This window comes from Leptonychotes weddellii, chromosome 14 (assembly GCF_054177405.1).
Source record: "Leptonychotes weddellii isolate Sample4059 chromosome 14, ASM5417740v2, whole genome shotgun sequence".
Lineage (NCBI taxonomy): Eukaryota > Metazoa > Chordata > Mammalia > Carnivora > Phocidae > Leptonychotes > Leptonychotes weddellii.
In genome coordinates, this window is record NC_138382.1 from 36236347 (window position 1) to 36249478 (window position 13132).

The 13132-nt window shown below is 43.6% G+C and overlaps 1 protein-coding gene across 1 annotated transcript in view; it reads right to left on the minus strand.

Moving 5' to 3' along the window:
• Positions 1-4365: 4365 nt before the first annotated feature.
• LOC145717183 (ADAMTS-like protein 1) overlaps positions 4366-13132 on the minus strand; it is a gene marked incomplete at its 5' end in the record, with an annotated part of 40956 nt that continues 32189 nt past the window's right edge. The window contains 3 exons of the mRNA XM_081804072.1: positions 4366-4789; positions 7611-7791; positions 9619-9831. Coding sequence (XP_081660198.1) covers positions 4405-4789; positions 7611-7791; positions 9619-9831 — 779 coding nt within the window. The remainder of the gene's footprint in view (positions 4790-7610; positions 7792-9618; positions 9832-13132) is intronic.

A 13132-nucleotide genomic window follows, 5' to 3' on the forward strand; every position in this document is an offset into this window, starting at 1 on the left:
TCAGAAACAAGACAAGGATGCCCACTTTTGCTACTTTTATTTATTTATTTTTTTTAAGATTTTATTTATTTATTTGAGAGAGAGAGAATGAGAGAGAGCACATGAGAGTGGGGAGGGTCAGAGGGAGAAGCAGACTCCCCGCCGAGCAGGGAGCCCGATGCGGGACTTGATCCAGGGACTCCAGGATCATGACCTGAGCCGAAGGCAGTCGCTTAACCAACTGAGCCACCCAGGCGCCCCTGCTACTTTTACTCAATATAGTATAGGCAGTCCTAGTCAGAGCAATTAGTCAAGAGAAAGAAATAAAAGGCATCCAAATTAGAAAGGAAGAAGTATAACTGTCACTATACGTGCAGATGACATTTTATATAGAAAACCTTAAAGAGCCCCCAAAACCGTTTAGAACAAACCAGTCAGTGAAGTTGTAGGATATGCAATCAATAAAAAAAGTCTATTGTATTTCTAGACTAATAACAAATTCAGAGAAATTAAAATAATCCCATTTATAATTGTATCAAAAAGAAATATCTAGGAATAAATTTACTCAAGGAGGTAAAAGACCTGTAAACTGAAAACTATGACACGAGTGAAAGAAATTGAAGAAGATGTAAGTAGATATTCTGTGTTCGTGGATTGGATGAATCAATACTGTTAAAATGTTCATACTACTCAAAGCATCTACACATTAAATGCAATTCCTGTCAAAATTCCCATGACATTTTTCACAGAAATAGAAAAATCAATCTTAAAATTTGTATGTAACCACAAAAGACCCCAAATAGCCAAAGCAATCTTGAGAGAGAACACAAAAGCTGGAGGCATCATGCTCCCTGCTTACAAACTATTAAAAAGTTATAGTAATCAAAACAGTATGGTTTGGCATAAAACCAGACACACAGGTCAATGGAACAGAATAGAGAGCCCAGAATTAGACCCACACATATATAGTTAATTAATTTATGACAAAGGAGCCCCGAATATACAAGGGAGGAAGAACAGTCTCTTCAATAAATGGTGCTGGGAAAACTGGATAGCCAGATACAAAACAATGAAATTGGACTACTCTTACATCATACAGAAAATTTCACTCAAAATGGATTAAAGACTTGAACATAATTTTTGAAATCACAGAAATCCAAGAACACATAGGCAGTAAGCTCTTTGACATCATTCTTGGCAATTATATTTTGAATCTGACAGGAAAAGCAAAGGCAACATAAGCAAAAGTAAACAAGTGGGACTACATCGGCAAAGGAAACCATCAACAAAATGAAAAGGCAACCTACTGAATGGGAGAAGATATCTGCAAATCATATAAGGGGTTAATATCCAAAATACATAAAGAACTTTTACAACTCAATAGCAGAAAACCAAACAATGCAATTTAAAAAAGGCAGAGGATCTGAATAGACATTTTCCCCAAGAAGACATACAGATGGTCAACAGGTGCATGAAAATGTGCTCAAGGTTACCAAGCATCAGTGAAATACAAATCAAAACCACAATGGGATATCACCTCATTCCTGTTAGAACAGCCAGTACCAAAAAGACAAGAAATAAATGTTGGTGAGGATGTGGAGAAAAGGGAACCATTATGCACTGTTGGTGAGAATGTAAATTGGTGCAGCCACTATAAAAACCAGTATGTAGGTTCCTCAAAAATTTAAAATAGACCTACCATATCAACCAGCAATTCTATTTCTGGGTATTTATAAAAAAAAAAAAATGAAAACACTAACTTGAAAGGATACATGACCCTCATGTTCATTGCAGCATTATTTACAACAGTCAAGATACAGAACAACCTAAGTATCCATCAATGGATGAATGGATAAAGGAAATGTGGTGTATACACACACACACACACACACACACACACAGGAATATTATTTAGCCATAAAAAAGAATGACATCTTTCCATTAGTGATGGCATGTATAGACCTTGAGGGCACAAAAGTCAAATAAGGCAGACAGACAAATACTGTATAATTTCATATGTGAAATTTAAACAACAACCCCTCCCCCCAACCATAATAAATGCAGAGAATAGACTTGGTTGCCAGAGGTGGGGGGGTGGGGGTAGGTGAAATATGTGGAAGGGGTCAAAAGGTACAAACTTCCAGTTATAAAGTAAACATGTCCTGGAGATGCAAGGTACAGCATGGTGACTATAGTTAATAATACTGTATTGTATATCTTAAAGTTGCTGAGACTCGATCTTAAAATCACAAGAAAAAGTCTTTTTCTAAGTATGTATGGTGATGGATGTTAGATTTATTGTGATCATTTTGCAATGTATACAAATATCAAATCATGTTATACCCCTGAAATTAATATAATGGGCATATGTCAATTATACCTCAAAAAAAAATTCATTATCTAAGGCTTTGCCCAGACCTGCCATATCAGAATTTGCATTTTTGAAAATATCCACAAGTGATTCACATTAAAGCTTGAGACATACTTGCCTAGAGGGTTTTAGAAGAAAGAAGGGGATGAGAGTGTTGTTTGAAGGCAAGAAAGGGGGAAGGACCTTTTTTCTCTCTTTTAGAAAAAGTAATCACTGAGAATGATCAAGGCGCACGATATATGTCCCCTTTAGTCACCTCAATGATACAATGCAGAAACATCTCCCGTGTGAAGCCAGGTCTGTTCCTAATTGTAATTTCACAAACTGCCAGTAAGCCTTGAGGGCCTAGAAGCAGAGCTGCCTTGGGCAGAATGAAAGCTAGCAGAAGTGGGCTTTTCCAGGTAAGAGAAAGATGATATCCCCCAAGCATCAGAGCAAAAGGGAGCTCATGCCTCTTTGATTATGAAGCACATACATTAGGTCACTGGAAATGAGGGGGGTTGGTAAAGGTGCCAAAAAGGAGCCTCAGGCTGAGTGTGTTGATTGGCTGGTGTTGAGCATTATCCCCGGACTCACCTGGGACACAAATGGGTTATGGATTGCAAGTGAATTCTGTGGCCAGATTTCCTCCAAATAACATTTGATCTTCATTAGAGATGGCCACAGTACATTAACTTAATGGGAAGTTCCAAGTGACTGTTTTTCAAAGTACACACCTCGGGGTGGGGACAGAGGAACATGAATGCAGTAATGTGTAGACAGCCAGTTCCAACATGTTTCGAGTTGCTAGCTGCCCAAGACATTCCGTCACATTAGTTTGTACAGTTACACAAAGAATCAAGAGCCTTATGGTAGTTTTGGGCTGTCCCAGCAGGCCAAGCTTAATAGCATGTTTCAGACACCAACCAATCACAAACTATGCCTGACCAATCAGAATGGTTAGCCTAGCAATTAGTGCCAGCCTCTGACAAACAACAGATGTCACCCCACCAACGGGGTGAGTACTAGCTGATTATCAGCCCTGGCAGGCAGCTCTTAGATGCTAAGTAGGGCCCCGGTAGGTTCTGAACACAGACTTTGAAGGGAACCACGCATACGCCATTACGCCATTACGTCACTTCCCCCAAGCACCACACTGGATTGTTTTTTTCAGTGCCAACAACATTCTAAAACAGAGAAGGGGTCAGATGAGTAGGAAAACTCCTCTCTCTCTAAACAGCCTATGTACCTGCAGTGGGGAAAGCCTAGGCCTCTAATTACAATGCGAATTCCTGACTGGTGCTCAGTCCCACCCAGCCCAGAAATGATGTGAGATCAATGGTAGGGTGACTATCGGCACCTCCCATCCCTCCGAGGCTGCTTCTGTCACGGCATAGTGTCCATCATTGCTCAGGTTTGTTCTTCCCATAGAGAATCTTTACTTTGTGTAAATTTTTTTAGGTTATAACTAACCATAAAATTTCCTTTTCAAATGGACAGGGTCCTGTGGTTTCTTCCTATATCCAGAAGAGGCCCCATCCCTACTGGGGTCCTATGAGCCCCCATTTCTGCTGTGTGTTGAGCGAATCTGGGACTTTTTTGGCCATCCTCTGGCTGAGAATTGAGAAAGGAGTTGGTGGTTTCAAAGTGATCCAGCTAGGCTTCAACTCTTCTTGGCTCAGAAGAGTGGTTCTCTACGCTGCCTGCATACCAGAATCTCCCGTGTAGTTTCGAAAATTGCCCATGCTCCGATCCCACCGCTTAGCAACTGACTTAGAATCTCAGGGAGGTGCAGCCTGGACATTGGTCTTTTAAAGAAGTTTCTCCAGTTTCTAACCCAGTTGAGAACCCCTGGCCCAAAACACCCTGCACCCCCCAGATGGATCTCATCAGAGCTTTAAATCATCAGCCATAGGACAACCAGTGGGAAGAGGTAGCCTGACAGAAAATGAGTCTGAAGAAGCGGTTGCTGAATATTGGCTAATAATCTGATAAGGGGATGAGCTTGGCGGGGGGGGGGGGCGGGGAGGGAAATCAATAGGGAAAGTGTAATGGCTGTGGGACGTATGTTCGTATTAGAGAAGAATCATCAGAAACACTAAGCTTTTGGAAGGACACTGGGCAGGTGAGTTGATTGATAGATGGGATGTGAAAGGTCTGATATCACAGAGGATTGGCAGTGGTGGACTTTTACTTCCTACCATGGCAGGGTCCGCACCTTTAGATTTATCTTTCAAATAAAATCCTCTCACCTGGCCCCAGCTGGAGAAGGCCCACTCCACGCAGAGCTGTTGGTTACAGGCCTGGGTGTCTACTGGCCGTTTGGCGAGCTGTGTACACAGATCATTGGACACAGGGGTGGAGATCCCAGAGGCTTTCAGCTTCTGGCAGGTCACCCGGCGGGTCTGGACGCCTCCCCCACAGCTCCGGGTACAGGCCGACCAGGAGGTCACCATCCACCTGGGGAGAGGAAGAGCAAAGGGTCAGGCTTGGGCAGAGGAATGATGCCATATGTTCTCAGAAAAAGAGCCTGGGCATCCCCTTATTCTCACCACACAGCTACTAATCTCGGGGCATGATACACATGGAGTGGAAGGCTGAAAATGGTCCCCCAAAAGATATCTACATCAGATACCCGGAAGCTGGGAATGTTACCATATTTGGACAAAGGGGCTTTGCAGATATAATTAAGGACTTTGAGATGCAATTATCCTACATTATCTGCCTTCACAAATGGCCTTAGAAGAGAAAGAGAGATTAGAGGAGGAGACAGTGTGACCACCGAGGCAGAGGCTGGAGTGATGTGGCCATGAGCTCAGGGATGCCTGGAGCCACCAGAAGTTGGCAAGGCTTGAGAAAGTTGCAAGGGGTGCAGCCCTGCTGATATCTTGATTGTGGATTTCTGGCCTTCCAAACTGTGAGAAAATAAATGTCTATTCTTTTCAGCCACCATGTTTGTGGTAATTTGCAGCCACAGAAAACAAATACCCTTTGGAAATTGACTGCAAAGGTGCATCTTGAAAGAGTGGTCTGAACATCACTTGTCTCACTCATGACACTGGCCCCCAAAGCCGCGAGCCTGCAGAGGGAACGCTCTGGGAAGACAGTCCTTTAGCTAGTTATGCTGCACTGTGGTTGTGGGACTTCCTGAACCGTCCAAGTGCATGGCAGAAGGGGTCAGTCTCCTAGGGCAGTCAGATCCAAACTGTGTCTCTGGCTCTCCCCTGAGTCAGTGTTTTATCTGCTAGTACTCATTCTCTCTTCTACCTTCTGTAACCCATGTCTCACTGGATTTTGTTGAATCTCTGAGAAATAGGCAAAGTTCCTTCTGGCTTTGTGGAGCAGTTTCCCATGAGTCACAGTGCACAGGCCTTATACCTCCTCGAGGGCTACATATGTGGAGCATGTCCTTTCTCAGGATGTTAGGTTCTGGCTACAATTTGGATCGTCAGAAGTGAGACTGACCAGGACTGCACAAATGGCTTGTCTCATAAAGCCAGGCTGGAATTTGGGAAACATGCTGGAATCCTTGGTCCAGATACAAACCCGTAGGGGCTCTCTGTGAATGTTTGCACCGTGGGCTAGTTCTCAAAGGGGAAAGGGGGACAGTTTGGGGGAAACGGAAAAGCCTTGGGGTGTTCCAGCCATCTTATTCAATCTAGGGAAAAAGACCGTTCTTGGGTTTTAATGCCTGAGACAAAGTTTATCTAAATGAAATGGCGGAACGGTCACCTGGGTCAAAGCAGGACTCTCCGGCCCTGTTCAGAGACAACCAGGGCGATCCTTGTTTTGTTCAGAGAAGGCTGCTGAAGTGCCCAAGAAGCCTGGCAGGGAAACCAGTCAAAGGAGAGGCAAGCAGCAGAGACAGGGAGCAAATTCCTTTTGAATCTGGATCTGTGACTTATTTAGTTTGATGGAACCCCCCTGATCCATTGGCCCTGGAGAGAGATGACTGTGTGCAGATCTCCAACCCCCAGGAGCAGAGCCACTTAGGAAGCAGGCACGAGGTGGTGTAAAGCTCCTGGGGGCACTGAAACCCAAGCCAACATGGCCATTATTTCATTTGCAGAAGTAAATGAGCCTGATTGACTCTGACCATCACCGCAGCAAATCAAAAAGTCCTTGGCACGTCCGAAACTTTGTCTTCATTTCAAATAGCTTGGCGAGGGCAGTCTTCCAGCCCCTTATATCCCCGGTGAATGTCAGGCCTGCATTTCAATCAACTTTTATTTCCAAATATACATTTCAGCAATTTTTCAGGAGCTGGGGTGGGGGGTTTGAGAAAGGCGAGGTATGGCTATGTTACAGTTCAGGAAGGGTATAAAAGGACATTAATCATTCCCATGGAAACCTTCCCGTCAGCAAGTCAAACTGCTGATATTAATGAGCATGTTTCATATTTCATTGAGTGGCTCCTGGTTTCAGCTGCTCCTTGTGACTCAGCTGGCAAAACACAAAGCGGGTGCCTGAGCAGTGCGTGAAAGTCCCACGGACAGGTAGGAAGGGGGCATCGCGAGGCCCAGCCAAGTCCCCCCAGGCTCAGGATGCCATGCTGGTGCCAGCTCTGTGCCCACCTATTATCCTTTTAGCGACTGCCTGCAAACTGGGGGTAGGGTGCTCTGTGGGACTCACAGCTTCTCAAAGCTGTAAGGGGCAGAGACGGTGGGTGTCATTCTGGGGCCAGAGGCAGAGGACGTATATCCAACATGGAGGCCACTATAGAAAAGGAAGATTTGTTTTGACTTCCGCAGGATGCAACCCCCTTTGAAGAAAAGAAAGAGCAGCAGGGAGAGGGAGAGGGAGAAGCAGGCTCCGCACTGAGCGGGGAGCCCGATGCGGGACTCGATCCCAGGACCCGGGGATCACGACTGGAGCCGAAGGCAGAGACACCCAATGACTGAGCCACCCAGGCGCCCCTAGGGAGCAAATTTCTTATTGAAGGATGCCAGCGAGCTCTGGCTAGGGCCTGGGATGTTCCTGCTCCTTGAACAGACCTTCTCAGGCACTTGGGATGCCCCAGGCAGTCCTCAGCCCGCTGAGTGGTGAGGGAGCAAACTGCCGAGGGAGGAGGCCCATTCTGAGGGATATTTTCTGCAGGGTGGAGAGGCCTGGCAAGTCGGGGCCTATAGAAAAGAACAGTGCCTTGGATGGCAGGCCCCCTTGCCTGTACTCCGTGTCTCTCCCTACGCAGTACTGGACAGAGGCTAGCCACCGACTTGACTAAAAGTCAGGGCCCAGCGTTGGGGTCGGGGAGGCCTGAGCCAGTGCCTGCCACACTCACCGAGAAGGACAGTCTCTCCGGTTGCAGGCGACAGGCTGCACAGCCGGGCGCACCTTCCCCGCACAGTGAGTGGGGTTGACCTCTGTGCTGTTCAGGAGACACCTCAGGCGGGGCTGCTGAACGCCCCTGTTACCACAGGAGGCTGAGCAGGTTGCCAGTCTGTCCACAGACCACCAGTAATCTGTCACAGGAGGAGGATCAGAGGTGAAAAGAGGATTGCATGCATTAGTGCCCATGCTCTGTGGGCACGAGGAGCTCTCGAGAATGACACTCTGTTCTCCAGTGGGCTCCCTTCCCAACTTAGGTAGCCAAGTGGCATGGCGTCTAGGAGCCTCAGTTGGCTTATCCATGAAGTGAGTACAAGACCCCTACCTTGCAAAGTTACTGTGAGGACTGGATATAATGAAAGGAAAGGGCGGAGCCCGGTGACTGGCACATACAGAGTACTTAACCAGTGGCTGTAGTCCTTATTCTTAAATACACTTCCAAAGTACTTTTTCTTCCTAGTGGGTCACCAGAAAGTGACTTTCTTTTTCAACAAAGAGATACAAAAATATCGGAGACACTTAACAATCACATTTGTACGTGCACATTTGAGTTGAACTTTGGAAATGTTACCAAAAAAACAGCCTACCCAGAGAGCACTCATTTACATGTGACAATGACGTCAGGAAGAAATTCAATTTCTGTGGATTTTCTATCTGGGGGTCTGGGACTCACTGGTAGGAAAGCTGTTAAAAGTAACTGTGGGCTGGTAAACTGTGAGCGCTTATTTGCAAGGTCATATATTACAAATCTTGCAGATAGGCACTGGCTTCTGGTTTTCAGCAGAGAATGGCGGGTTGGCAAGAAAATGCAACATTGACTTTCCTGTCCAGAAAGCCAAATGGCAGGGGAGGATGTTTAAGGGGGAAAACCCATTTGCTCCCTCCTCGTGTGCTACAGAGGCACAAAATTCTGGCCCTTCCCACAGAATCCCCCATTTTAGAATGCATGCAATAGAATTTTGCTTTCCCTAAAAATAGTCACCTATGGGCCACAGGGAGAAATAGCCTATGGAAAACTTGAAAGCCTCACTTAGTTTCTATAACAAGGCCCAGTCTGGGTTTGTTTCCCACTCTTTTGGGTTCATTCACAACCTTTTCTTGGTGTAGCTAAAGCCAGGCTTCTCCCAAGGGCTTTCTGACCCGCCTGTGTTCCTGGAAGGTTAATGCACAAACCACAGGAAAGGTGCCTGCAAAACACTTAGCACGTGACTGCAGCTGAAGACTCGTTAGCACCATAAGCAGGTACTGGCACCAGCCTGACTCTCCAGGAGAGAAGGCAATAGCCAAGCAGTTCGGATCAAGAGGTATTTTTTTTTTTAACCAAACCAACAGAGAAAACTTGCATTAGTTTTTTTTTTTTAAATTTTTTATTTTTTTTTAAAGATTTTATTTATTTGAGAGAGAGACAGAGCACATGAGAGGGGGGAGGGTCAGAGGGAGAAGCAGACTCCCCGCCGAGCAGGGAGCCCGATGCGGGACTCGATCCCGGGACTCCAGGATCATGACCTGGGCCGAAGGCAGTCGCCCAACCAACTGAGCCACCCAGGCGCCCTGAAAACTTGCATTAGTTTAACAGGCTACTTTGCACGCATGCATGTGTGCGCTTGCATGCATGTAGGGGTGTGTGTGTGTGTGTGTGTGTGTATGTGTGATTCTTATTAGTTCAGCAAGCATAAATGAAACTTTCTTGGCTTTGCTATATCATGATGTTTCCTTGGTCCTCAGTGGTAGCAACATGATGAAGCAGAAGGGCCCACTGACTTTTCCAGATTCTGCTGGGATGGAGCTTGGTGGCTCTTCTGAAGGGCCTCATTGTATGGAGACATGGTTCTGCTTTGATTTTCATGCTCTAGGAGCCACTGAGATCAGAAATCACTTTGTTTTACTAGAGAATTAGATTCTCAGGTGGACTTTCTTATTCAAGAACTAAGCCCGGCTCCAAAGCCTGAAGGGTTTCTTACCTTGGATCACCAAAGAGGCCTTCTGCACGAGCATTCCTGCCTCATTCTGAGCAAGGCAGCTGAATTCCCCTTGAGACCCGCCACTAAGATTTGCAACCTGAAGAATCTGTCCAGCTGCCAAGATATGATGTGTCAGTCCTGGGACAGTGGCGACTGGCTGATCACCATGGAACCAGGTGATATTGGGGGTAGGGTGACCTTTGATGGGACAGCCTAGAAGGAGAGTATGAAAGAGAGAGAAGCCATTAATAAAGTGAAATGGGGATATATATCTGACGAGTTGTTTTAGTGTCTCTGTGGCTTAGAAGCCACACATACGGTGTAGTCTCCTTACCGATGGCATTTTTCTTATGTGTGCCATTTCCAGGCCAATAGATGTTTCTACTCAGGAATTCTGGGAAGGTAACTATTTTTTATTCAATTAAGGAAAAATTCTTGGAGTACACAAAGTGCCTGTTTCTATGTCCTTGTATGAACTTTTAAAAAAATGAAGCAATTAATATTCACTCATTGAACATTTTTCAAGTTAATTAGTTCCTATACTGATTTTATACTAAAGAAATCACTTCTTCAAATGCAGTAAATTGGAAAAAAATGCTAATAGTAATACTTAAGAATCAAATTTTAAGTGGTAAAAGTCTAATATTTGCCACTGTTTTACTGTGTATGTGGTTTTCAAACCAAAGTTTTTCAACAGAATCTAGGAAAACAATTGTAAACACTGATTTCATTTTTCTGTCAGTCAAGAACCTTGGCCTTCTAACAACTCTTACCAAGCCTGCATTGGACATGTACCTATCTATGTAGTCACTGAACATACTCTGATACATTAAAATTCTAAAATATTAAACTTAGATATTGTGTCTACCCAAGGTTTGTAGCAGAGAATTATTAAGGTAAACTGATTGCAGTTGTAAGAAAAAACCAAGTTTCTCTAAATTGAGAGTACTTGCTGAATTTGCTGTTGTGTCCTCAACAACTTAGCTTTCACAGATAATTTATTTGGAAGTTTACTTTTTATTTTTTTAATTTAAATTTTAGGTAGTTAATATACAGAGCAATATTGGTTTCAGGAGTAGAATTCAGTCATTCATCACTTACATACAATACTCGGTGCTCATCATCACAAATGCCCTCCTTAATGTCCATCACCATCTAGCCCATGCACCACCCACCTCCCTCCATCAACCCTGTTTGTTCTCTATCATTAGGAGTGCCTTTTATATTTATTTATTTATTTATTTATTTATTTATTTGAGAGAGAGAGAGAGAATGAGAGAGAGCACATGAGAGGGGGGAGGGTCAGAGGGAGAAGCAGACTCCCCGCCGAACAAGGAGCCTGATGCGGGACTCGATCCCGGGACTCCAGGATCATGACCTGAGCTGAAGGCAGTCGCTTAACCAACTGAGCCACCCAGGCGCCCCATTAGGAGTGCCTTTTAGCTTGTTTCCCTCTCTCCTTTTCTTCTTTTCTCCCTTCCCATATGTTCATCTGTTTTCTTTATTAAATTCTACACCTGAGTGAGATCCTATAGTATCTTTCTCTGACTGACTGATTTCACTTAGCATAATACACTCTAGCTCATTCATGTCATTGTAAATGGCAAGATTTCATTCTTTTTAATGGCTGAGTAATATTCCATTGTTTGTGCGTGTGAGTGTGTGTGTGTACCACCTCTTCTTCACCCATTTGTCAGTGGATGGACATTTGGGCTCTCTCCATAGTTTGGCTATTGTTGATAATGCTGCTATGAACGCTGGGGTGCATGTATCCCTTCGAATCTGTGTTTTTGTATCCTTTGGGTAAATACCTAGTAAGTAGTGCAATTGATGGATCATAGGGTAGTTCTATTTTTAACATTTTGAGGAAATTCTCTACAGTGGCTGCACCAGTTTGCATTCCCACCAACAGTGCAAGAGGGTTCCCCTTTCTCTGCATCCTTGTCAACATCTGTTGTTTCTTGTGTTGTAATTTTAGCCATCTTGACAGGTGTAAGATGATATCTCATAGTGGTTTTGATTTGTATTTCCCTGATGATGAGTATTGTATCTGGTAGTTATGTGGATGTCTTTTTGGAAAAGTGTCTATTCATGTCTTCTGCCCATTTCTTAACCGGGTTATTTATTTTTTGGGTGTTGAGTTTGAGAAGTTCTTTGTAGATTTTGGATACTAACCCTTTGTCAGATATATTGTTTGCAAATATTTTCTCCCATTCTGTAGGCTGTCTTTTAGTTTTGTTGTTTCCTTTGCTGTGCAGACGCTTTTTATCTTGATGAAGTCCCAATAGTTCATTTTTGCTTTTGTTTCCCTTGCCTGTGGTGACTTGTCTAGTAAGAAATTGCTATGGATAAGGTCAAAGAAGTTTCTGCCTTTGTTCTCCTTTAGGATTTTGATGGTTTCCTGTCTCACATTAAGGTCTTTTATCCATTTTGAATTTATTTTTGTGTATGGTATAAGAAAGTGGTCCAGCTTCATTCTTCTGCATGTTGCTGTCCAGTTTTCCCAACACCATTTGTTGAAGAGACTCTTTTTTTCTATTGGATATTCTTTCCTGCTTTGTCGACGATTAGTTGAACATATAGTTGTGGGCCCATTTCTGGGTCCTCTATTCTGTTCCATTGATCTGTGTGTCTGTTTTTGTGTCAGTACCATACTGTCTTGATGACTACAGCTTTGTAATATATTTGAAATCCAGAATCATGAGGCCTCCAGTTTTGTTTTCGTTTTTCAGAATTGCTTTGGCTATTTGGGATCTTTTGTGGTTCCATACAAATTTTAGGACTGTTTGTTCTAGCTCTGTGAAAAATGCTGGTGGTATTTTGATGGGGATTGCATTAAATGTGTAGATTGCTTTGGGTAGTATAGCCATTTTAACAATGTTCTTCCAATCCATGAGCATGGAATGCTTTCCCTTTCTTTGTGTCCTTTTCAATTTCTTTCATATGTGTTCTATAGTTTTCCGAGTATAGATCTTTTACTTCTTCTTTTCTTAGAATGCATCTTTCTTTTTATTATTTAAATTCAATTAGCCAACATATAGTACATCATTAGATCTTTTACTCCTTTAGTTAGAATACTTTTAGGTATATTATTATTTTTGGTGCAATTGCAAATGGGATCAATTCCTTGATTTCTTTTTCTGCTGCTTTGTTACTGGTATATAAAAATGGAACAGATTTCTGCACACTGATTTTTTTTTTATTATGTTATGTTAATCACCATACATTACATCATTAGTTTTTGATGTACTGTTTCATGATTCATTGTTTGTGCATAATACCCAGTGCTCTATGCAGAACATGCCCTCTTTAATACCCATCACTGGGCTAACCCATCCCCCAACCCCCCTCCCCTCTAGAACCCTCAGTTTGTTTCTCAGAGTCCATAGTCTCTCATGGGTCGTCTCCCCCTCTGATTCCCCCCCCCAATTTTATATCCTATGACTTTGCTGAATTTATGTATGAGTTCTAACAATTTTTTGGTGGAGTCTTTTGCATTTTCTACATAGAGTGT